General features: G+C 40.3%; 1 protein-coding gene across 2 annotated transcripts in view; it reads right to left on the minus strand.

Annotated features, from left to right (window-relative positions):
* Positions 1 to 25,601, minus strand: part of cdkal1 (CDK5 regulatory subunit associated protein 1-like 1) — a 227,498-nt gene extending 201,897 nt beyond the window's left edge. For both annotated transcript variants that reach the window (XM_069693222.1, XM_069693221.1), the window contains exons 1-3: positions 25,475 to 25,601; positions 24,128 to 24,291; positions 22,265 to 22,377 (exon numbers count right to left, since the gene is read on the minus strand). In XM_069693222.1, the coding sequence (XP_069549323.1) occupies positions 22,265 to 22,377; positions 24,128 to 24,288 (274 nt within the window). In that variant the 5' untranslated portion in view covers positions 24,289 to 24,291; positions 25,475 to 25,601. The remainder of the gene's footprint in view (positions 1 to 22,264; positions 22,378 to 24,127; positions 24,292 to 25,474) is intronic.
* Positions 25,602 to 27,335: the final 1,734 nt, after the last annotated feature.

Raw genomic sequence — 27,335 nt, forward strand, 5'->3', positions numbered from 1 at the left:
AGTTCCAAAATAAGAGACATACATATGCACATACAGTAAAGAACCAAAAGACCCTAGAAACAGAAAAAACACACAAGCCCATTTCCCATCCTTAACGGCCATTAATCTTCTGATGCAACTACAGAGCAATACCAGCACAGAGCAGGAGCTGGATGCCTCAGTGGTATTACAGGTTTGGGGCATCGTTGTTGTTGTTGTTGGGTTTTTTTTGTTTTTTGTTTTTTTTTTGTCCTTTTGGTGCTCTGACTGCCTTGGTTAATTTATTCATTTATTTTAATTATTTTTAGTGAAACACGGGTAGAGTTGAGAGGATCATCAGCATCATATCTGATGTCATGCATCTAGGCAGGCTGATAGCAGAATTTTTAAACTGTACTATTCTTTTTTACTTTTATAATTTAAAGATTATCCTCTTTATAATGATGACATTCATATTTGTCATGATAATCTTTTCTGAAGGTAAGAAGCAGGGGCTCATATCTTTTTTCAAATAGCTTAACAAGAGAGAAAAGTATCATTAGATGTATGAATGTGGGCATCATCTAAGCAGACAAACTGTCTATATTGGCTTTGTTAAGTGGCTGAAATTCTCAGCAATGGTCCGTGTTGTTTGTGCATAATCTGCCGTCTCTTCTCCAGAGACAGATATGGCTGTGTGTGAGTGTCTCTGTGTGAGTGTGTAACTAAGAAGTAGAGAGGGTACGCCAAGTTAGGCACAGCAGGAGCCCATGATAGCACTCGCGTCAACAGTTTGACAACATCTTAGAGAGCTCTATACGCACTTGGGATTTCTCCGCTGTCTTTAACAGCTCCGAGTACATTACTGCTGGAGAGAGAGAGTCAGCCTGACAGAAGCAGAGAGACAGAAACCGGAAGGATGGAGGGCTGAGAGGGAGGGGAGAAAAATCAAGAGTAAGAAGTTAAGATGGAGGTGGAGCGAGAGTGGAGATGCAAAAAAAAAAAAAAAAAAACCTCAAAAGACACGCAAGACAGAAGAAACTGGAAAAAGGAGGTGGAAGAATATGATTAAAAAAAAAAAAAAAAAAAAATAAGGAACTCAGAGAAAAAGACAGAAAGAGAACAAAATAATGAGGATGCGCAAAGGAGAGACCTGGCATTAGAAGATTAAGTGGGGGTATCTCAGTGAAAAATAGCAGGCGAGCTCTGCAGAAAGTGGAGCAGGAATGATGAATGCTGCAAGACAAGCCAGCCACTAATTTGGATGGCAGAAGTTTGCTTCTACAGGGCAAGAGCCTGGAGTCAATCTGTCTCTCTTACGTCTGATCACGGAGCCTCAGAGGGTGCACCTGGGTCCAGACAAGGGCCCCCGTCTCAGACTAAAACTAGTGGAAACAACAACTGATCTGGCAATACAAAGAAGTAATCACATAACATTAAGGCACATTTTCCTTTTGAACCACTTTTTATAGTCGACTAGAAGTGGTCGATATATTGTTAAAACTGGAACGAAGGCAGTGGCAGCTCTGTAATTAAAGTGGAGGTGTGGGGGGGAGGGGGGGCATGCAAACTGGAGAAATAAATACACATTTTGAGCCATTAAGTTTCAAAGCAATTACTGCTCAAGAAGACAAGAGGGCTTGTAGGGCACATATGGGTTGTGTATGGAAAAAAATATACCACAGAGGAGAGTAATGATAAACATCTGGCAGTCAATTTTGTGTGATTTTAAATGTGCATTAAGTGTGATTTATTGAGCCGCATACAGGCCGGGGATGGAAACCAGGCCTAAATAGATTTTCGCCATTACGTGTCTCACCTTGCATAGATAGGATGATTTGAAGCCTCGGGTTCATGCAGTAATTGGGGCCAATCACGAGTCTGCAGCTCAGACAGAAAACCATTATGATCATCAGGGCAGACATGAAAAGATATTTCGCACAGCGAGAGATGGATTATTAGAGTCAAGGGCACAAAAGTCACTGTGTCTGGGAGAAAGAACGGCCTGGAAGGTTACTGACTGGCAGATTAATATACCAGTGATTTCACTTTTAGCACACACCTCAGAGTGAAACATGACAGACATGTTCACTTTTTAGATGGAGGCCAGTGTAACTACAAGGGCCAGATTATAAAGAAAATCTATACTCCAATTAATTGCTATATTTATTTGATAAATCCAATATCGATTCTACAAATCCTGACTGCTCTTTGTATGTGGGCATTTTCTCACAAAACATTTTTTACAAATCCGGTTAATGCAACAAGCACAACAAATTATTTCAAAACATAAAGTCAGTAAAATGATAGCTGGCTTTATTAGCCATCAAGCAATGTAGGCAGTCCAAACTGTAACTGATGTAAAAAGTTACTGTCTATGGAGCCACCACAGTTTTCAGAACTGTCATAGCTGACTATCTCGTAATAAATCTAGAGATCCTACCGGAGAGTTAGACTAAAAAAAAAAAAAACATTCTGTACTCTCATCTGAAATCTGTTTGTGTTCGTTGACAAGATATCGAGATATGAAGCCGTGGAAGTGGAGTGAACAGCGTGTGAATTCTACTTCATTCAGTCTGTCCTGCTGGGAGGGAGCACCAGCTGTCTGCAGATGTCAGGCCGGTCCTGTCAACATAAACACTGCAGATGAATTAGTGAGCAGAGTTTTAGTTTCTGTCCAGCCTCTTCTCAAAGTGATCATTAAACTGGATGGATGTACTTTGTTGAAGAATCTGTTATTGAGAGTCCATGCATCTGTATGGGATAGCCTTTTTTTTTTTTTTTTTGAAATATGCATAATGATGAATGATGTTGCCCTTTCAAGTGGTGCATGTCTTCTATTAGTTTTGCACGTGTTCTGAAAATCAAGATGCATTATGATTTAGGCTTTTTGCGGTTACATAAACAGGAAATGTGTTTACAATTTATCCTACGATGTGTAATGTGTCTTCCACGTTTGTTTACTGTACAATGTATTGTACAATTCAAGCGTCCTGGATTTGTTTTTGTCTGATGTGACTGAAGCATAAGGGATTGAATCAAATGTGGAGATCAGTGCCAATATCAAGCTCACAATTGGCATGATTTGACATACTGTATGAATTAAGCAGTGACACTGGTTGCGACCAGGAGTACCGCGAGATGAACTCGTCTGCTTTAAAAGAGCATTATCCTGATCCAGTGTGCGTGACAAGCAGAAGAAACTGACTGGAACAACATAAGTAGAGCTGAGGCTCTTTGGAGAAGTTACTCAATGGTGAGAGGTGCACGTTTTGATAACGCCAATGACAACATCTTTGTCAGCGATATGCCTTGTCGTACTTATAGCATGTTTCTGTTGCTACAACATACAACTGTATCTAAACTGTTTATTAACACCTTGATTTGAAGTATTACGCAATATCGCCATAAAGAGATTCACCATCATGCCAACCACAGTAGTTACATTGGTTAGATCCATGTACTCTTCAAAGCATACACACCACATACATAGTCACTGCTGAAATACATTGGGTGGGTACAACACCACAAACACCTGAGCAACACATGAATGAGGCGATCCAGTAATACATCCTATCTTTGTAAAAGGTATGGTTTTGCTGTACCTAGAAAGTGTTGATTTACCTCTCGAGCTTCTACTTTCAGGATTGCACTTTAATCTTCTATAAGATAACAACAAAATATGACACGACCCAACACAAAGTCAAAAACGACGAGTTGACGCAAAACCTCTCTGACACCACCCCAGTAAACCTCACAAAGTTAGAGGCAGTTGTGTCGTGTACAAACTGCATGTATAAACAAGCTGTGATACTAAAATAACTTGCCAGTCTCAAACTTGCTATGATGAAAGGCCTAGCTAACATACTCCCCTCTGCCACCAGCAGAAAACCCAGTGTTGTCAAAACATGTGTATTTGCATTTTAACCCTTTTTGGCCCATTTTACTGATTCCCCGTCACTTCTAAGACTCTCAGCTCTTGTTTACGTCACACAACGATGTAACCATGTGCAATTTCAACTATAATAGGGGCTCACCAAAACTCATTTTTCTTCACTGAAACAAAATAAACATCAAAATGATTACTGTCATTTTTCAAACATCTTTCTGACACTGCAAGAGTGTGTGTGTGTGTGTGTGTGTGTGTGTGTGTGTGTGTGTGTGTGTGTGTGTGTGTGTGTGTGTGTGTGTGTGTGTGTGTGTGTGTGTGTGTGTGTGTGTGTGTGTGTGTGTGTGAGAGAGAGACAGAGAGAAAGACTTTCTTCACCTCAAAGCCAACTGCCAAAATCATGCACACCATGGTAACCGCAGTCAGTTCCCCATTTCAACACAATAACAGACTTGGCAAATATTGACACACCATTTTTCTGTGACATTACAAATGTGATTATATTTGCTGTTTGCCCTAGGAGATGGCAGTTAATATTCAATGGGGTGTGTGCCCGTCTCTGTGTGACTGGGTGTGTGTGTATGTTTGTATGTTGAATTTTAAATATAAAAGTAGGCCATGGGAAGAAGAAGAACACATCAATTTGCTCTGTACACAAAAGAATGTGTTGGAAGACTGAGAGAGATTCAGGAACGTGCGTGCGTGCGTGCTTTCCCATTCTTTTTCTCTCGCTTGTCACCTGCAAGAGAGACAAAGACTGAGAGAGAGAAAGGTAAAGAAAAAAGAAAAAGTAACAGCCACCTGTATGTAAAAGCTCACCTGTCCTCTGAATAAAATAGCACAGGTGAACGTGAACTGTGGCAGATGGAGCCTGAGCCTTAATAAAAGTAGACGCGGTAGCTAAGAGGACCTGTGGTCATCGAAGAGACAATAACTAAGCAGAACTGTTAGCTTATGTTGGGGTTTTATTTGTGAACTAGCCTGGACAACGATGATCACCTTTCGCAGATACACAAAAAATATACAGTAGCCAATCCTGCCGTGTCCACACAGTTCAGGTATAAATTCATATATCCACTCTAAAGGAAAGAATACAAACACTTTTGGATGAAGTGGAAAGTTGGTCTCACTCATTCAATCAAATAATCCTTAGTTAAAGGAAGACTGATTATGCATTATGTAAGATTCATTTTTAAGTCTGAACTTAAAATGGTCCCACACCAACGGTCCCTGATAAAACTGACAATTTTATTTCAGAAAGTTACAGTGCAAATCAAGCTGCCAAACTCGTACCACTATTTTAGCTGAGCATGACTTTCCCTGGCTTATGTAAAGTCCTCATCTCTGTGCAAGACCTGTTCCTTATCCGTTCAAAGGAAATTAAAAGAGAAAAATAGACCAAGGTTTGTGATATTTGCTTCACAAATGTCTGAGGGGGAGTTAAGAATATAACTCAGATGTACTGCAGGTTTCCTTTGCATATTGCAGGCCAAATATATTTAAACAAACTAAACTGAATGTACTGATGAAATCAGGTCATTCAATACAGGGTTTTCTCTGCCATTGTAAGACTAAAGTGCTACTTCAAAGTAGAAAGAAATGATACCAATATAACTGAGGGCCATGATGGTGACTTGACCATTATATGTCCACATATTCTTTTTGAACAGAGGGATTTACAAGGTTATGTCCGGTCTTCTGGAGAGAGTGGTGCACTGAGCTGTTTGTAGCCCTCATGTTTCTGGGCTTGAGAGCCTTATCAAGTTAGTTTCCTGCGAGTTTTTCAGTATTAATCCCTTGAAGTGCTTGGTGAGTCTAGTTTAATAAGCAGGAGTTTCTGAGGGATCCTTTAAGGTGTTTTGTTGCCACAGAGGAAATAAAATCATGAAAACAAGTTTGAAGCATCTCCTGGTGCCTTTACCGCATAAAATGAAATGGGGAGAAAATCTGCTGAACAGCCACAAATTGGGGCTGTCACAGATAATGAGCTCAAAAAGACCGGCTGGATAGTACAGAGGAAATGGTGACTCAAAGTAGAAGAAGAACTGACCTGCAACCTTAACAGCTAGTCGCCTGCTGAAGAAGCAACCTGACGAACATCTGACGAAGCAGAAATTTCACTCAGTAGCCAAACACTGGAGACGATTCCTCGAGAAACTCGAGCAACTCGATTGCTAAACGTCATTGTTTTGTTTAATCCATACAACTATATACAGTTACAGATTATTAATGATGTATAGCACACTTGCACTGTGGTCGTGTGAGGAGAAAAAGAAGTGATCTGGTGCAGCGCATTCCAAAATGCAGAATAGTAAATAGTAACACGAGTGTAGAAGCTATAGGCAGAAGAAAATGGCAGAAAGAGTCCAACATTCGGGATCATTTCAAGCTATATAAACACTGTACAGTTTGTGTACTGTAAAACTGGACTAATCTACACGTGCTCCAGCCTTTCTACAGAAAGCTTCCAGCCTGCAGGTACTGCTAGCACTTTACATAAAATCAATACATGGCTCCAGAGTCGGACATGTGACTTAAGATCTGTCAAGTGCACCTAAACATGTAACCAGTCCCACCGGTACACCTGAAATTTAGTGGGACTCGGTGTGCAGACATTTTTCAGTCCCTCCAGGATTTCTTCGGGAAGTCTGAGATCATAAATACTTGATTTTATGGCAAATTTTCTCTAAAATTTTGATTTGTGCTGTTGGTGAAATGTTCTGTTTTTGCAGTAAAATTGCATGAATTGGCATGAGTCACAAGTTAAGAAAAATATATATATATAGAAAACTGAGGCTCCATCTTCAGTAAAGAGAGTGCTTTGAATGATCTTTAAATAATTCTAAAGTAACACATTCTGTATGCAAAAAACATCAGTAGACTGACAGCATAATTATCATGATGAGAGCAAATTTCCTATAAATCTTGTCACTGCAGGTTGCCTCAGTTTGCTATTGCAGCAACTAACACTTTGCATATTGATATTCCACATGTAAGATGTCCTAATTTGATTAATAGTAATAATTAGACTTCCCTCAGCTTTTATATTTCTGGGTGAAATTGAAACAATTTAGGTCATCTGGCCTCTTATTCCCAGATCCAAGCTACGGGACATGCAAAGCAGATGCAAATTCCACCAGTAAAGTGAAAAGGAGTTATGGGCCCTGACAATAAATATTGGATTTAGCCTCTTGGCATTCCAAAAAAAAAAATTCAGTTGGGGTTCATGTGCAAATGCTATGCAAATAACGCAGATGCAGAGAGCTCGTTTTTTGGGGATGAAGAGAACATTTGGGGTATCCTGGTGGCTTTGAAGGAGGAGGCACATAACATGCCCTTCTGATGTTGTGAGTTTGAAGCCAACTCATGATGTCATTCTCTGACACTTTGACTTTTATATTCCCTCTCCACCGATCATAAATAGAAGACAGGGTAGAAATGATTGAAAGGGGGCAGGAAGACATGGGAAAGAAATAGAGGACATAAGAGGAGGGAAGTGAGAGTGTAAGATGAGGAGACAAGAAGAATGGGAGGGATGGCATATCATTTCAAAACTGAACCCCAAACAGTGTTGTTGGCTGATTAGAGGATCAGTGTGGAGACAAAAGCAGAGGGGAAAAAGACACAGTATAAGATTTAGGTATACAATTTAGAGGTGGGAAGGTGGCCAGAGAGAAAGGTTGGACTCGAGTCCAAAAAAAGAAAGACACAAAAACAATAGACAAGGAAGGAGCAGACAACTTTTAAGACTAATACGAGCAGGAAAATTGGAAAGACATCAGAAAAATTCACAATGAGAGACTGAGAGTCACATTATAGAGATGGCCAGGGGGGAGACACAAGAGACAGAGAGAAACTGAAGAGAGACTGCATGAAAGGGTTGAGAGAAAAATATACAGATGTGTAATACATACTGTAAACTTGGATGGTGAAGAAACCACATAGTTTGCTGATCTGGCTTGTTCATTAAGGAGGGGCTGTGTGTAGTAAATTAATCTGTAGGAAGCACCTTGTGCACGCACAACACATGATAAGCTCAGTGGACCACATTGTTCAATTGGCAATGTCTCCTCAAATTACATGCATCACCGGCACGCACGCACGCACACACACACACACACACACACACAGAGACGCACACGCACGCAGAGACACAAAGACACGCGCGCACACACACGCACACCGTCCAACAGTATATCTCCTCCAGCTGTTCCACTATAATCACTATAATGCTCTTAATTGAAACCCAGTGTTGCCCTGAACACATCACCTGATCTCTCTACCTGTAATGCTACCACATTTAAAGTGAAAACTGCAAAGCTCTTAATCACAGCTCCTACTCCCCAACACACACACGCGCACACACGCGCGCGCACACACACACACACACACACAGACAGACAGACAGACAGACAGACACACACACACACACACACACACACACACACACACACACACACACACACACACACACACACACACACACACACACATTACTGATGTCCTTAGTACTGAGCAGTCAAAGGAATGTGGATGTTGGCAGGTAAACTGGTGATTAAAGAGGCAGTTCTGCTTCATGTACACATAAACATTTTACACACAAATTGCTACTCTATCTTACAGGCTCTCAGTGCATTTACATCCACACCAACCCAGTTCGGTGGTCTGTTTTTGAGCTTTTGCATTTTTAATAACTTGTATTTTGTTTATCTTAACACATATAAACTGCTGTGATCGTATGGAAGACCAAATGCAATACATGTTCAGAGAGTATGTATTTAAAGACAGAGCTGCAGAGATACAAGGATACAGCATACAGGGATACCGAATGCCAAAGACATATAAAGGGGTCTTCTGCCTGATCGAGTTAGCGCCACCAACTGTTTATCACGAAATGCTTTACTTTAATATTTGACCTGCCACATTTCAATGGGCATCTGTTGACATTAACATCAGATTAACATTAGATTCAGTCGCAAAGACAAAACGTCAGCCAATAAATGGCTCTTCTTCATAAGGTGTTTGTGTATTATTAAACTATGATTCAGTTTATACAACAGTAGCGATATAAAATGAATGGAAAAAGACAAGTAAATACTTCATGGCCATTATTTAGATGACAACTATAATTTTATGATCGTCACAGCCCTGATTAAAAAGAGCTGCAAAGACATACAAGAATATCTGAGAAAATAAAAGGCTAAAACATCTGAAAAGACTAAAAAAGGAATTGAATTATTATCAGTTGGTTAAATTTCTGGATTTATTAGCTATATCAAAATAATATTGTCCACACCCTCTAACTTTTCTTTCATGCCATTTTTCCTACGAGCGTAGTATTTCTACATTTCTAAACTGCTAAGCCTCATTTAAAATGTATATATTCTCAATCCTGCTGTTTCCAGACCCGTTTTTTGTTTGAACAGGAAAATTGCTGTATTTAAGAACATCTGATTCATGAGAAATTACAATGGACATCTCAATGGATAATCCTGTGGAACTGTTGGAAGCCCATGACATCCATGCATGTGCGTCTGCTTGCGTACACATACGTCCTTGCTTGCATGTGTGTCTCCATGCATCCGTGAATGAATACATTAGATAGGTGGGGCGGACATAAAGCCAAATCCCAGAGAAGATGCCTTCTAATTAATAAATCATTTCAAAATGGAACAATTTAAAAATGTTTTCCAGTGTAAATAATTGATGTCTTTGTCCATAGTCTGTGTTAATGTGTATGACTCCTCCCCGAGACAAAAATAAACAAGAAATAATAGGACAAAAGGCAGAAAAAGCTGCAGTAAAAATACAAATAACAAGTAAAAAACAATAACGAGGACAATGATAGTGAGCAGGGTTGTGGGGGCGACACAGACACACACACACACACACACACACACACACCCCTCTCCATCTAACAGATTCCATTGAAAACAGATGGCATCAAAATGATCTGATGTCCTGTCACTGTCTTTTTATATGCTAATCCAGCTCCTGCACACATCTGAGTCTCTTTAATCAGATATCAGGTCAGAGAAACTAAATCAAGCTGAGACAATCATGCTGCCAGCATATTACAATGCACTGAGACAGGTAGTCACACGACAACGTATCAACGCACTTAATGTCACTAGACTCAGGCAAAGTGTGGAGTTAACATAAAGGGGCGACGTTGCTTTCAGCACTTTAGGTGACTGATAAATTGGAAAGGAGCATCACAGCTGAATGTTCAGCAACATGACAAACGTTCCTTGTATAATATTCACTTATTTATCATCATTTGCCAGCAGTCATGATGTCACTCAAACAGCATTGTCACAGCAGGAGCCCTGTTGTTTTCTATCTCCGCTCAGTTCCTCTGCTGCATTGAACTAAGAATTCAACACTTCTCCTGCTTCAAAGTAAGTCTAAGATAGTGACGGGTGTGGTGGCTTTTACTGTATGGCTACCTCCAAGACAGCGACAGTACCACAAAACTAATGTTACCAAAAACGGAAATCTTGAAGTTGACCTGCATTAATCAGTTTCCCCTGTTGCAACCCACAGATCTGATGGAGGCTGCAGTCAGCGGGGACCGGGCAAGTTAAAAACACTGAGCCTCGTTTCCAACCAGACCACCCTCTGTCCACCCCACCACCGTAACCTCAGTGGCTGATTCCCAGCAGCCTGCTCTGAGGGGAAACAGACATTCACGCCACGGTGTCCTCAGAGGCCAGTGCGAGGTCCCCGTCCAGGGACACCTGGCCCAACTTACAATCTTAACCTCAGCGCAGTGTGGCGGCTTCGCTCTGCTCAGCCTAAGCCTTGGAAATATATATATATCATATATCATATAGAGAGCTAAATTTAAAGACTAGGGGTCTCCGACCGATGATTCAACTTATCAACCCAAGTGAGCTCATAAGATGAAGAAGATACAGAGGTTTGATTAACAGTTCTGGAAAACGTCACGGTTCAAACATGTGGAATTGCAACCAGTGAGGACAAATGGATGGTTCCTTCTGCCAAAGTCCTATGGACATGCAGAAACGCTGAGTAAATAAACAGGAATGTAAATACTTATCCTCTGTTAAAACTGAGGGCAGATATGTGTGGGCTGATAATTCACTAATTTAACCCCCCAACGTAACACCTTGAACTTGCGATCAAATTCGGCCTATTTCTTCAAGGCCACCCAGTCTTACTCACTTCCTTTTACTTTCCAATGTATAAAGTCCAAGAAAAGATGAAACAAGCATTCACATTATGTCATTTATAAACTCAGAGTATCTCAGGCTGAAAATGAAATTCAGAAATACAGGCTTGTCATAATAGTCCTGGTCAACCATTGATCAACTGCCAAAGATAATGAGAGGAGTTCAGACACATTCCAACCACAAATGTAAAATAAGTTACACACACACACACACACACACACACACACACACACACACACACACACACACACACACACACACACACACACACACACACAGCAGGAGCCTTCTGAGGACAGTTTTATCAAGTTCAGCCATGGAAACCACACACGGACATACACACTCACGCACAGAGCAATCATCAGATCAGATCAGATCTCAAAAGGCAGTGTCTGTCTGAAAGATTAGAAGAGCCATCTGTCTGCCATGTGGAAATCGTCGGATTATCAATAAGCTTCACACACCTCTGTATATGTATGCATCTGTGTGCGTGTATGTTTGATCCAGCAACTGAGAGTGAAAAGCAAAGGAGTGAGAAAGAAACAGAGACTAAGAGTAACCGTAAAAATAAACAGATTTCCCTCTGGTTGGTTGACCTTTAGGTTTATCTCAAAGCCTTTCAGCTGATGTATTCTGCCGTTATGCTCTCTATACTGGAACTACAAAATCAGAATATTAGAAGTTATTACCGTCCTAATATTTCAGCATTGTCTTATTTATTTAGTGCTGCCCAAATACCGAAAAAAAAAAAAAAAAACATTTTAAAGACCGAACACAATCTCAGGACGGGTGATGATTTATGAATAAAAAAATATATATATAAAATTGTATTTCCCTTGGGATTATCGGCACCTGCTGGAAATGGGTTACTACTGCCAGAACGTGGCTGTAACGCACCTAAAAGCTGTTTGCCAACAGCCATTTAACAACAAAAGGAGAAGAACATGTCGGTGAAACATCGCTCCGAGATGTACAAACAGGAGAAACATGCAAAACACTACTGCCATCAAAAGTTCTGTGGGGAATTTCTTTAAAAGAATAAAAATATACAAAGATGACGTGCAGTGCCAGGTAAAGCTCGCATATCATAAGCCTACCACAGCTTTTTACAGTCATTTGAGAGCCGACGGTCCGTCCACAGAAAAACAATCCGTGTCTAGCTTTATCAGCAGAAGACGGGACGTTTGACGTTAAGACATGCAGAACAAACAACGTCCTTCATCTTCAAACTTTGATGGCATTTGTGGAGCCAGTTCTCCCTCTGTAAATGTGGGAGTGTGTGTGTTTAGTGGTGGTGGTGATGATGGTGTATCCAAATAACAGTTGAATAGTTTCCAGCAAATATTGAATAGTATTTTTGCTTGAAAAGCCCATTCCTAACACAACCGTTCCCCTTCCAACCCAGACAGCCGTACACAGATGACCAGGAAATTACTTGTGGCCACACTTGATGCTTAATCAATACATACCTATCGATCTCTTCCCTGGCTAAACATTACTTGTATTTAGTCTGCTTACTTTGCCCCATATAGATCTATACTGCTAATGTAACCACAGGAAGAGAGGAGAGAAGGTTGAAGAGGAGTCTCAAAGAGAGGAAAGCACTAAGAAGTTGAGTGAAACATTAGAGATTGAAACAGTTCAAGCTCAATTATTACTTGTCTACTCCCTGCCTTGCACAATGGACAGCAGACAAGCTATTAAGCTTATATCCCGTGGATGACCACACACAGTTACTCGTATTCATTCACAATTTCTCTCAAGCAAGGTCCTGCCACGGCACCCAGTTAAGTCATCTTTTCTGCTTGGCGATCAAGGTTACTTTGTCCGATGATGATTCAAATTAAACCCACTGCTCAAATCATCCGCGGCTTTTAAATCCACTTTATCTAATATCTGTGCTCTCACATGGAAATCTAGCACAGAGCTGATTCATTTATATGTATGAAGAAGAGATCAAACAGAGACACATGTAGAATTAATTTATTACAGCGGACAGAAGTGCACACACAAGCACACTCACACTCCATGTCTTGGAGCATTATAATACTTGTGAGGGCCTTCAGAACTATTCTCTTATTCATTTGTTCACGTTGCTGCCTGGTCGTCACAACACTCAAATTCATGCACTACACAAACACTCATGCAGACACTTTTTGCTCTCCGCTCATAGGTAGACAGTGCTTTCATTGCAGCAGGTGGCCTCGTATGAACATCCACACACAACGATACAGGTCAACCCCGCTTTCCATTTCAGCAGGTGGTCAGTGAGTAATGGCACTGATGGCTGAACATTGGACGCTCAGACAGAAAGAAGGGGTTATCTTCCAAAACAACACAAAAGGGCCGAAGTGCAGCGGGGGTGGGGGGGGACCTCAAAGGGGGGGCCTTGCAAAGTCATTTACTTCATGTCCTTGAATGCCCAACTCTTGATTTCTTTGCTTTTTATCCATATGTCAGCCACACTCTTCATCCACCCACACCAACAGCCTGGCATGCCACATTAATTACAAATGTCTTTCAAGCTTTCATTTCCTCTTCATGGGGGAAATTACATTTGTTTTCCTTGGCGAGTCAAGATGACAGGCAAAACAAAGAGGAGAAGGACAAATTAGAAGTGAGAAAGACTTTTAAAAAAAAATTCTCGTTCAGCATGTAAAATATGAGACAAGCTAATTATTCAAAAACAGAGAAAGCAACAATGAGTTGTCAAATGTCAATGAATATAGATCATCTCGCTTTGGTCCTTTTAGCTTTGCTGCCAAGGAGTTTGACACAAACTTGAACTGTTTGTCCTCCAAGAAAAGAAAGCTAAGTGAGTCCCTGACATCGCGCCGCTGAACAAACGAAGACATGTAATTGTATGAAAATAACGCCATTTTTAAATTAGGACAGTTTGTGCTGTCAAGTTACGTGAATAAAACTCAATTTGTCCTTTGGTGAAACGAATGAACACATTGTTAGCTCCGTCTTATCACAGTAACTCTCAATGCAACTTTAGAGCTCTGGGTTAAAAGGGAATTGATTAAAACAACAACAACTAAAAGATGTTGCTTAACAGTAAACTGAGACATCAGTTGAGAAATTCTCCACCATAATGTCATATGCCGTCATATGTGTATTAATCGGTCCTGGACACTTTGGTTGGTAGACTGCACACAGTACCAGACCCAATGCCAATCTGTTCCAACAGAAGTATATCTCCACAAGCTTTTCTAGTCAGGTGGAGGCTGGATGGAGCCATGTTTGGTTTGTAAACGCCCACACTGTCCTGACAGGTGGTCTAATCCAGCAAAATGAAACCAGTGTTGATGGACTACAGGTGTTTAAGGGCTTTTAAAGCATGTCACCAATACATATTTTGATATCAAAAACAGTCTAAGTAATCGTAAATCAACTGGTCACTGTTGCTTGAAGAACAATTGCAGAAAAGCAATAACTTGTTTGGTTTGAAAGAACAGCTTACTGTTCGTCATAGTAACAACACGTTTTCCTGCTTGGAAGGTTTTCAGGAGCTGAGAAGTTGGACAAGGAGTGTCGAATCAGAGAAATCAATGGAGAGCTCTGACTCGGCAAGCAGATCTCAAAGAAATGCAGATACATCTCAGCCCTCAACACAGTCTGAGCTAAACAAAACTGATAAGGCTGTTCATTCAAGGTTTATTAGACAGGTTCTGCCTGCTTTCATTTCATGTGTTCCACTTTGCTGGGACTGAGATTCAACTGAGAAGAAGAGGTGTGTATTTGGAAGCACAGTGCATATGTAGGGCTCAGAGTTATACCTTTAAAGACAATGAGCAAAAAAGAAAGTTGTCAATGTTTACCAAAATGGCAAATGATTATTATAAAGCATTCATATACAGTAATTACCAATAACTATTTTGCTTAACATTAAACTAGTACAAAAAACAGAATGAGGTATTTAACATTAGATCAATTACATATTAGCTATTATATATTAGGTGTTGTGTCATATGGATCCTGTTTCATTCACAAAACGTTCAGGCATGAAAGTTTCCCAACGAACAGACATATTTTTGTTCATATTGATGTATCTGTAAAGACAGGGGCGATAGAGAGTGGGTTACATACACCTAACTGGGAGCTTCCCAACATATCCACAGGCACACGGCGTTACCCACTGAGCAGCTCCAGTTGAGACGTTTGGGGGTTAAATGCCTTGTTAACTGGCATCTGATGCAACTTGTTGAAGGGGAGGTGTGGGGGTGGGTGGGGGGGGGGGTGACTCCTTCAATTGTCCTATGCTGTGTGGGGGTGGTGGTCTGAGATTTTAGCTGCCAGTCATTCACCTTTATTTTTTAGAATTAGGCCACCTTTGATGGCAGAAAGCATCATCTCCCTGCTTTGATTTCAGGCTCAACACTTTGGATGTGAGCAAAACTGTGATTCATCAAAACTGTGCTTCACCCCTCATCCCCTTTCCAGACAACCTCCTTTGCTCTTCGTCTCTTGGTCCCTCCCTGCCTCTCTCCCCAATGCCTTCCCTTTGGTTCCTGCCTCATGCCATTACTCATTTTCCCTCCATGATATTCCCATTATATCCCTTCAGGGTATTTGCAATCCCAGTGGAATGCAGGCAGTGTTCCTGGGATAACAGGGGGTTCACTGGCTGGCTGGGTACTGAAGGGAATAGGGAATACACTTCCTCTATAGGGAAGTAGCAAATGAACTTCTCCAATCATTTATCTTTTGCTCTCTTTATCAGAGAAATGCAACAGCAAGTGAACAAATGACTGAACGGAGGGAAGAGTGGAGCAGCAATTCTTGCTTCCATTCTTCTTCCTCTCCTACCTTTGAGGTTTGCGCCAATGAGGATGAGATATCACTGGCCTTCGGGGAATGAATTTGTACTGTTTTTTTGTTATTTCTCAAAATAAGGAGTTAGAAGTGGTCTCTCTTTCAATTGCCTGTAATTCTCTTTCCTTGCTCCTAAATCTCACATATGGGAAGGGATGCCTGTAACAATGGAGGGTTGTATCCTTACAGAAATGAGGGAAGAATCATTTTCCCTCTTAAAAGGCACAGACACAGGTTGTGTTGTTTTAATAGCATCTGTTTACTTACTTGTTTATTAGTCAATTAGTAACTAATGTTTTTTTATTTTTTTAAATAAGCCAAAAAAAAACATTAAGGGGGACACTAGTAAATCCCTTTGGAGTGACCTTGTGCTTTTCAACTCCCATGATAAGTTCACGCAGCAAAGGTTGTTCTCATCAGGTCGGTTTGTGATGCTATCAGAATTCCTCCTCAGAGTAATCAATGGATGAGACTGAGCGGTGATCCCCTCTTCCCTCAGCCTATGCTGCTTTTCCTTCTCCTCCTCTATCCACAGCTCCCCCGAGGGACCGTTAAGGCAGAAATGGCCGGGGTCCTTAATCCCATGGCTTCAAAGTGGTTACTGGGTGCTGCCTACACATGGGTCACCTTGTAGGATCACCAAAACGCACACGTGCATGCACACACACAAACACACAGGGCTCGGGATCACTCTAATCTCCAGGTCTCTAAATGGTTACACCTCGCTGCCTGGTCTCATGGGGTGCTTTTTGTAGGATTTTAGACAAATTCAAAGCCGTGGAAACAGCGTGTCTGTTCGTGTCTGTGCAAGAGATGGAAAACAGATATTCCATTATCGTTTTAACAGTTAATGCCACACGTACATGACACAAAAATGACATAATTACAGCCACACAACCAATCAGACAGTGAAGCATTCATGAAGCGATGAAAATGTCTTTAATTCTGGAAAATGAATTCTTCGGTTGAGTTTTGTTTGTATATTTAGTTTATTTTCTGGCATCTAATTTTCTCACAACTATGTCATGGTTTATTTATATCCAAATCTGTTGCTGCCAACTGCTATTACATATTCACTTAACGTCCTTTTGCGACAGACTCATTTCCTCCTTCCTCACATCTCTCCTGTCCTCCCTAATTGCTCAACCTTCTCCTCTCCAACTATCCATCTCCCTACTCCCCGTTTCTACAGATGTGCCAGATTCTAGTTCCTTTTTCCTCGCAGTGCATCACCCTCAAAGGTTCGCCTTCCTACTTCCAACCGTCACTTTGGCTAATTTTGCATCCGTTTCTTTGGGCTGTAACCTTCATCCCAGCCCCCTCCGCCCTTCCCCACTGACTCTTCCTCCTCTCTTTCCTTACACTGCTTTCGCCTTCATTCTTTCACACTCTCCGTCTCTAAATCAGCAGAGCAAGACAGCCTGATACACACAGTTACACCGCGCTGGACCGACAGTGAGCGTGCAGAGTCTTTCTCAGGCGTACAGACACCACGAGAGACGTCTAATCTTGCAGAATGATGACTGTAGAAAACGGAAGCGTCTCTCACACACTGTCCCTGTACAATACCAATTCCCACCACGTCTGCAACTGTGTGTGCGAGAGGAGCAAATGTGTGTGAGCCGGCTGCGTGCGCCAATGTGTGTGTACATGCAAGAGGTGGAGTCAGACACAACATTGTAAGTTTTCATTGGCCATAATGTTGCGGCGTGTAATGTTGCGTAGCGCGCATCCAGCCAATCGGAAGATCCCCACACACTCCGAGCGTGCGTACCTCGCATACGTGCCATCTCATTCATAAAACGGAGTGAGAATACTCTACAGTGATGTAATACAATCACAGAGCAGAAGCAGCGCTGGAAACACGAATGCGGTACGAGCTCAATCAGAACAGTTTTTAGACATTTCAGCCGAAACACATTAACACTGCCTTTTAGAGGGACTGAGCTCCTGATTAATTTCAAAAATGATGCAAAAGTAAATGTTAATTATGCTGCAAGTCAGTAAAATATCCATATCAAATTTACAAATATGGTTTTCTTCAGCTGCAGTTGAACAAGCACACAGCATTAAGTGCTTCAGCTCAAAGAGAAACAAAATGCATTTATAAATAAAAGTATAATATATTCCATACAACAGGATACATCCAGATGTTTTTTTTTTCCAAAGTAAATGATGCCTTTCATATCATAGTAATTATCTAAAAAGGCATAGTGAAATGACATTGTATGCAACATCCCTTAAAACACCTGTAATACCTGCTGATCAATTAAGTCCTCGTATCATCTTATCAAAACAGCTCACACCCTTACTCTGAAACCCAAATCCTCCAACCGTCTGTGTCCAAACCAGGAACTGAGAACGCCTCATTTGGCTGACACTGTCTACCAGGGAGTAATTTTGCCTAACCGGTATGTAAAATCATAACTGAAGTGCTGTGTGTGCGGCTGGCTGGCAGGGAAGAGATTGGGAGGGGAGGAGACCAGCCAAAAACAATCAAAATATCCTGGTGTGACTTTCCATGAAGGGTGTGTGTGTGTGCATGTGTGTGTGCTCATGTGCACGCGTACATGCCTTTCTATGAAGTCACTATTTGGCACATTGCTCTGCTGCTAAAATACGTTCATTTGTGACAGTGTACGATCACAGGTAAACAGTGCCCTCTTTGGTTGTGTAGTGGTACTGCAACTGAGGACAAGTCAGGGTGAACAAGTTCATGCAGTAAAACAAGTGTCAAGACAATGAAAGCAGAGGGAAATAACACAATGTAAAACACAACAAGAGAAAGTTCCAATATAAATGAAACAAGTTAAACAAAAGAATCACAATAAGTTAAACATTTTATGTGAAACAATATTCATATTAGATATTACATAAAAAGTATTGTATGTTGGAGCCAAGATGCTCTCCAGCTAAAAGATGAGGAGTGGCACCTCTTATCTAAACAAAGTCGCCAATTTTCTGAACCTGAAGACACTCAGCGACACACATTCAGCGTTGACCTACTAGACTCTTGTTATGTAAACATCATCTCTCAAAGCACTACGTTACATAGGTTCAGGTTAACTATGGTATAAATTGAGAGTTGGCTTAATTTTTCATCTTTCACAAGATCATGTGTAGCCTGTAAGAATTTAAAGTAACACATTTTAAAACTATGAATGGGAACACAGTATGTTTTTTCAGAAGGATGACCTCATCCTGATATTGCGGGGATGTTTTCTGTACACAAAAAGCTCCTCCATGGGCCAAGGCTGCCACCTATAGGCCGACACAAGAAGTGCTACTACGCCTCACACCAGGTGATGTCATAGTTTAAGAAAGAAAGAGTTAGTAATGGGGATGAAAGAGCGACAGGGGAGGGCAGGGGGTGTGAAAGAGAGAAAACAGGCAGGAAGGATGAGAAGGAGGTGATGTCATGTTTTCCGAGCAGTGGAAGCTGTCTTTGTCCAGGCTTCTTTCATTAAACTTCGCCGAACGACACCGCGGATTTGAACACTACCGAGATAGCAGCCTGCTATTCATGCGATATGATTTCGTACCGTTTTTTTGGAAATGGAAAGAATATTCTGACTCATAAATGATGATGTTCGTCGTCTTCAATCCAGACAACTAGTACACACTGCACCATCGAGGAGTGCATTTCGGTGCTGCTCATTCCAGACTATTCCACTCTGTCTCATACACTCCCTACAATTTCATGCCACAGTCAAAACAATCCCCACCTGTACCAAGTGTAATCTCCCCTGATTTTGGCCATGACAGTCAATTTCTCCTTCCAACAATCTCAGTGAAATACAATGACTGAGTGACGGTATTAGCTCAGACAGAGGGGGAGATGATGATGGAGGAGGAAAAAGTCAGAAAAAGATAGAGAGCCAAACGAGGTGGGTGGAAGACAGATAAAAAGCAGAGGTGTGGAGGACAGAAACCAAACTAATCCCTCAGCTTTAGCAGAGAGACACTGACCTTTACAGTACTTTGTTGACAGAGGAGCGAGATAGAAAAAAAAGACAACAAGACTAAAGGAGAAAGTAAGACAGAGTCAGCATTCAGAGGCTCTATCAGTAAAAGGTAAAGGCATCTTTAGGCTACATCATGGGGTAAAAAAAACATATTTACTAAAGTGGTAAACGACAGAGGGTTGTTCTTTTACCAAGTTGTTACATGTAGGACATGCTACGACCAAAACATGAATACATGTGAAGACACTTCACTTAATCAGAGCCCGACTGGTACATCAGTCAGCCGAATTTATCAGTCAATTTTGGATATATTGTAATTGGCATATGTGTTGTGTGATATGTGCTGGTATGATTTCACAGATCATAATGCAGAAAAAGGTGCTTGGGTTAAATTGGAAATTGTTCTATTTTTGTTTTTTTATAGTTACTTATAACTATTAAATTCCCAAATATATATATATATATATATATATATATATATATAGTACAAAATATCTGATGCAATATCAGTATCGACATCAGCCCCAAAAACCCAGAATCCTTCAGTCTATACAATCTATAATCTTAATACTTGCCAGCAGCGGTCATTAAGCTCCAATAATACCTCATCTGTCAAGAGACAGAATCATTATCTGAGTTGCATAAGATCGTTGTCCTCTTTTATAACCACCAATCAAACATGAGTACACCCTCTTGCAAATGTATCTAGTCATGCAAAATATATGAAAATGGCAGCAGAAAGAGAGACTAAAACAACCTTCGTTTGACCTTTAGGAGTCTCCACATTACCTCTTGCTCTGTTTTAGTGTTTTTCTTTCTCACAAACAAAGTGATCTGTTTGATGTTGAAGAATAATGTTATCTATAGCCAAACAGAATACAATAATTTGTTATTCCTTTCACACAGGATTGTATAACTGTCTCAAATGTTAAGTCAAAAGGTGTCGTGAATTTTTTTTTTATAAGCACAGGTGCTTCTATTGAGCTATGAGCTAATAAAATTAAAATGCTGTAACAGCTGCTGAACACTTTCTGGAACTACTATCATTATGTGCTGAGTGCAAGGTCCTACCTTTAATGAGAGGAGGGGACAGAAACAAACCGTATCCAGAGATCAGAAGAATCTAATATCCAGAACAGCAAGTTTTAACCTTATTACCTGAGAGTGTATTACATTACAACATCGTGCATCCATATCTGCTGATGACCGAAAGACAACCAGAGAAGCAATGTGTGCTGTAATCCCATTCTGAGACAGACAGATATTTATTGTACAAAAGTCAAAGTGGGAACAGAAAACAATTCTCACAGCACTTTTTTTTTCACAGCACTCACTTTCGATTGCAGCTATCAAGTCAAAATAGATCTATGGTGAGACAATTAACACACCAACTATCAGGCCTCAGCAGATGCTTGAACACAGGATCTGCTCCCCAGTCAAGGGGCAAGTGAGAGACGACAAAGTGAAGAGAGTGTGAGGGATATACATGTTATGACAGAGAGGAGCTCATTGGACAGAGAAAACCGTAAAACAAAGAAAGGTGAGAGATCAAGAGGTCTAAACTACCAGATGAGGGGAAGAAAAACTGTTGGCCCATGTTCAGAAGCAAACTGTGCCTTCTGTGCGTGTTTGTTAGTGAGTGGGTACATCTGCATTTTTGAAGTGTGTGATTAATGTCCTTCTATGGCTGCGGAGACCGCATGGAGAGAGAAACGCCTAAGGGGTTCACTCCCTCTTCCTCATCTGTCTCGGTCGGTCTGTACCCCCCCCCCCCACACACACACACACACCCCGCCCCCCACACCCCCCCCACCCCCGCATGCACACAAACACACACAATGAATCCCTCAGAGAAGACTTCTGGTAATCTAGAACACAATATGTCTAGCCTCCATGCAAAAGACATGCAAAACTCAGAATGAAAGGTATCACTCAATATAGTTTGTTTAACAATCTGTAATCTGACACCTGTGAGGTCCTGTGTATCTTCTTTTGAACTATTGATGTAATAAAGACAATGACCATTTAAAAACAACGGACGCACGAGGGTTGACCCCAAACATGGTCAAAATCCTCAATACATTTGCTTAGATGACATTCATTAGGGTAGGACACCATCTGGGAAGTTCAATTCAGGGAATAAACAAAGTCCCCAACTGAAATAATATAGGTAAAGCTTAATTACACAGCAAGACCGCCCCCTTGTGTTCAATAATAATATTGAAATCAGTTGTGTACACATAAATAGTGACATATTTTTTTACCATTTCACCTGTTTGTTCATGTTCTTATCTTACATCCATCAGTCTAAAATCCATTCATCCTTCTATCCAAGTATTAGTGTGATTAGTGATTAGTGTTGTCATTTAGGCTATTTTGCTGACAGACCTTCTGTCAACAGACTCAATACAAAGCACCACAATCAAACAGTCTCTTACCAGTCATCCTGTAGCCGCTGGCAGCAAGTTGTCCGGCCATGTATTCTCCATCTGAGTTGTTATGACTGCAGCCCCACGTTTTCATCCAGATCCTTTGGGTTCCCGGAATCAAACTAAAATTGAGGACAATTAAATGTGTTTGTTACAAAACATATTGAAAAGCTAAGATCAATACCTAAACCTAATGTTACAACATGAATCCCTTATAAAACTGATGAACTGATAACGACTTGTCAACTTTAGCCTCATCTATTGCCCAAGTTTAGCAGGACAGCTTTTACACGTAAGCTGTTTGATTTACGCTGATGGCAAAGCTTTCAACCAAACAAGCAGGTCGAGAATGTTGGGTTTGAGGCCACTTCCAAACAGGCACTCGTGGTGTTTTTGTGGTGTATAGGCCAAGCGGACAAATCACAGTTTTTGTGACATGCACTATGCTATAGGGAATTATTTTTTTTTGCTGTTGAACTGTCATCATGCCTAAATTTGATGAGCTCTAAATGGCCTTCAGAAACAAGGTTGTAGATACAAATGAGTCTGTTAAGGGATTTAAAAAGAATCTCAAAATTATTTTAATTGAGTCATTCCACTTTAACAAAAATCCAATACCAGTGGTGTCGATTTCAAACAACTACAATTTTGTTAGACTGTTCGCTGTAGCAAATTCAGCCTAAGAGCACACTGAGCAAAAAAAAAAAAAGATGTCTTAAGAACCCCAAATTTCATCACAGGGCCGGCAGGTAACTGTTGCAACTGTCGGAGTGAAAAGGCATCTTTGATCAGAAAGAGATTGCACAAATTTGACCCGCATGGGGGGCGTGCCAGTAAAATGCCATTATTGTCCAAAAAGAACATTGAAGCAAAACTACAGTTTGCCAATGAACATAGTGGAAGGGCCAGGCCTTTTGGCATAATTTGCTCTGGATAGAAAAATCAAAGAGAGTAAATGGTCTGTACTTGTATAGTGCTTTATCACCTTTCGGTCTCAAAGCGCTTTAACATGGTTTTCCCATTCACACACTAATGAGACAGATCACCATGCAGGGTGCTGCCATCAGGAGAACATTCACACACTGATGGTACACCATCGGGAGCAACTTGGGGTTCGGTGTCTTGCTCGGGGACGCTTGGGCATGTGGATGGGAGGAGCTGGGGACTGAACCACCAACCTTCTGATTGGTGTTCAACCCACTCTACCGTCTGAGCCACAGCCTCCCTGAGTAGTTGGCCACAGTACGAGTACAAGACAGCTTTTCAGGAGGAAAAACCTCAAAGCAGTTGTGAACCATTGTTGTGGAAATGTTATGGCTTGAGGTTGCTTTGCTGCCTCTGTGACAGGGCCGCTTGCAGTCATTGATTCATCTATAAATTGTGCATCATATCAAACGACGCTGAATGTGAGCCCATCTGTTCAAAAGTTGAACCAGAAGTAAACTTTTCAACAGAATAATGATCCTATAAACGAGATCAAATCGACCAACGAATGGCTCAAAAAGAAGAGGTGGTTATAAAATGGCCAAGTCCAGACAAAAAAACAGATTTGAACCTAACTGAAATGTTGAGGGAGAATTTGAAAATGAAAACCCTCAAACGTTTTACAAGTGAATGAATTTTGCCTGGAGACTAGTTGACTAACCTACAAGAAATAATTTCTGCTAAAGGGAGCAATACAAGCTTCTGGGGCAAATGGTGTAGTTGCTTCTTCCAAAGAAGAACATTACACCTATTGATGTTTGTTGAACAAATTATTGAAAAAGGTCATTTATCTTGTGGCATTCAAGTGCATCATCTTTATCTGTAAACCAACAATTTCCATATTGTATGATCACATGACTGCACTACTATATGGAACACTTGACATACCTGTCAGCTTGGAGCTCCTCATTGTTCAGAAGCTCTTTCTTCCTCCTGGACCGCGGAATGATACTCTTTCTGACGGACTGTCTTTCATAAGGAGTCGGGTCACTAGAAGACACCATGTCCTCAATGTCTTCAATCAGAGAGTCACAGGCGGACGGCATCATGGTCTGAAAGACAGGAACTCGATCAGTGCAGCATTACTTTGGAGATGCTCTGATTTATACCTGTAAAGTAGTGCAGACCCTGATTATCAAATACACAGACTGGAAATGACTTTTTGACACCTACATATTTTTCACTGTTATTACGGAAAGCACAGTGATGTTTAAAAAAAAAAAAAAAAAGCACTTCAAAATTACAAAAGCAAAAACAATTGCATTCAAAAATCGCCTCGTGTACCCTGTCACATCCTTCCTGTCCAAACTCAGGGTAAATAGATAGTAGCGTATGCATAATATGATATGTTCACTGAATATCTGAAGGCGAGCACGAACGTGAAGCGCATAAGGTCAAATGACACAATACTGACATCATTTTAAAAGTGCAACACATATTACACTGTGGATGAAACTGTTACTACTTCAACCTCAGCTTTTTATTTTTTTAATTTTTTTTTTTTTAGTATGGCTGTCTCTTATTCAGTTTAACTGGGACAACAAAGCTGTTTCTGTTGATGATTTGATTCAACCTGCAAAAGTTTGTGACCCTGCAAATCCCTTAAGTCGGTGCTTTCTTTAACAGCACACAAATACCTCTGAATTCCTTCACTATTTGCTAAAAGAGCGTTTGGACATATATATTTATATTTATTTATTTATTTTAAACACGCTTTATGGTGGTGATGTCAACTCCGTTTTGTTTTGAATATCCTGACATGTTGAGAGGACTCAAAATCAGTAAATATGATGTCGTCGTGCTGATGAGTTTAAGTAAAGTATCAGTCTACCTGAAAGTTACCCGTAACGTGGCTCCATACATGAACTTGCATGTAAAGCTGCACAATTATAAATAGCAGCTGTGATTACATAAATTAAATGTTTATTCCAATCATGATAATGACGTTGAAGTTATTTTACCCCTTCCGAGCCAAGGTTGTCTTTTTTTTCTTTTCTTTTTTTACCTATAACCTAATAACATGCAGCCGTTCGGGAATTAACGTCGACTGATAAAAAAAAAATAAAAAAACGAGAAACACTTGTGGAAAATGTTTGAGATATCAAGCAACCTGGAATAACATGAGCGAGATAACGAGCTAGCCGTTAGCTTAGCTAGCCACATTAGCGATCCTCTACCCACGTGCCTCTTATTCTGGACAGACGAAACCGTCAAGATACAACACAAGTCTCCCACCTGAGTCAAAATGTGGTTATAGTTCAGATAAACTCGAATCCCGAGGAAATGATGTTTTACAAGTCGAAATAAATGACTATTTACACCGTCAAAACAATCGTGACAACTCTCAGGCCGCCATACTTGTCCGTCGTTACGAAAAGCAAAGAGGGACAAACTTTACAAATCGCATTTTGATCACAGGCGGGTGGATATACGTCACTTCCCTTCCAGCAGGACAGGCAGAGCTAAAAAAAAATAGTTGTTCCAGTTCTTACTCTCCACAGCAGTGCGAATTAATCCAAGTGGGAAAAGAAATAGTCAGCAAGGGAAATACTTTGTTTGACGTGAAAGTACTGCATGAAAAATCCTTCTTTAGTAAAAGTACAGCAGTAATAGCTACAACATTTAAATAAGTATTAAAGTAAAAAAAAAAAAAAAATAGCGATGTGGTCACACTTATTTATATATTATTATAAATGATATAATTAGTAATTGTTAAACTGAAGCAACAGTGTGTAAGCATCATGCTACTGTTGTTGCTGCTGGAGATGGAGCTGGTTTGAACTACTTTATAAATATAGTTTCGTAAACAGCAACAGCAGATAAATCTGAGAGGTTCTGAGATGTTTACGTGGAAAGGAATCAAGGAAAACACAATTCTGATACACAAATGCATTTTTAGCTTTTTAACTTCTTCTCAAGTCTTAGTTTAGATTAGCTGACATATCATGTGAGCATTCATTGAAATAAAACCATGTGAGTTTTGAGGGGAAATTCCTACTTGTTGGAGCTGTTAGCAACTCATACTAGTGTTGTATTTTAGAAGCTTGTTATATTATCCATTGTGTCAAATCATCTTACAAGAAACTAAAGCTGTCAAATATATGCAGTTGAGTAGAAAGTGCTGGTGTGAATAAATAAAGTAGCTGAAAATGGAAACGGAAACGCTCTATTAAGTACAAGTACCTCAATATTGTACTCCAACACAGAAACACTTTAAGTAGATGTTTTCGATCACTTTCCACCACTTTAAATTTTTACAGACACTTTTAAGTATTAAAAAACATAAAAATTGCTTATTTATATTGCCTTTATTCATTTAAATTTTCAATTACAAATGCCCCAAGTACAAAAACAAGTCCATTTATCCCTCCCCCCACACACACACAAATACAACTCAAATTCCTCATTGAACAGATGCACAGAAAAATTTATATAACTGAATAACACACATCAAAAACATCAAATTAGTCTACCTTAAACATTCAACAGCACTTTCATCCATGCGTTCAAATTGCAAATTGCTCTTTTTCTCTGTAGTTAGTGGAGACAGGCAGCAATATCATTATTTTACAGTCAATTCTTTCCTACCAAATAGTCAACTTTTCACATAACTTTTACAGAATATTTACGGATCCATATATCGTATTTGGTAACAGCTTAAGAATATCCATAAGAAAATAGCAGAAGTAACATTGTTGTTTTTAACACCATATTTAGCCTCATGATAACTTTCTGTAAGATCTCATCACACATCAGAATCACACAGTAGAAATGCTGCAATTTGAAGTCACCCATTATGCAAGACACTAGCTTTAGCAGTGCATTAAAAATCTGTTAACATTCCATAAGAAACCTATGGAAAGGTACAATCTTTCCAAAAAACATGTTTCCATCATGTAAAGGGATAAAATATCTCAACCAGATTCTGGTTGTCTGAAATAGATGGAGAAAAATATGATTATCTATGTAATTTGGAGAGAGTGCCACTGTGGTCAACCAGATAGGGGAAAATGAGCTTAACTCAATTAGTGATGCTGACAAGGAGACTGGATTTTCACTTTAATTGAATGGATGAGGTTATTTTTTACAAAGTCAA

Source organism: Brachyistius frenatus, unplaced genomic scaffold (assembly GCF_029030835.1).
Source record: "Brachyistius frenatus isolate BFR_SWC_R1_liver_20210118 unplaced genomic scaffold, ASM2903083v1 Contig_14, whole genome shotgun sequence".
In the NCBI taxonomy this organism is placed as follows: Eukaryota; Metazoa; Chordata; class Actinopteri; family Embiotocidae; genus Brachyistius; species Brachyistius frenatus.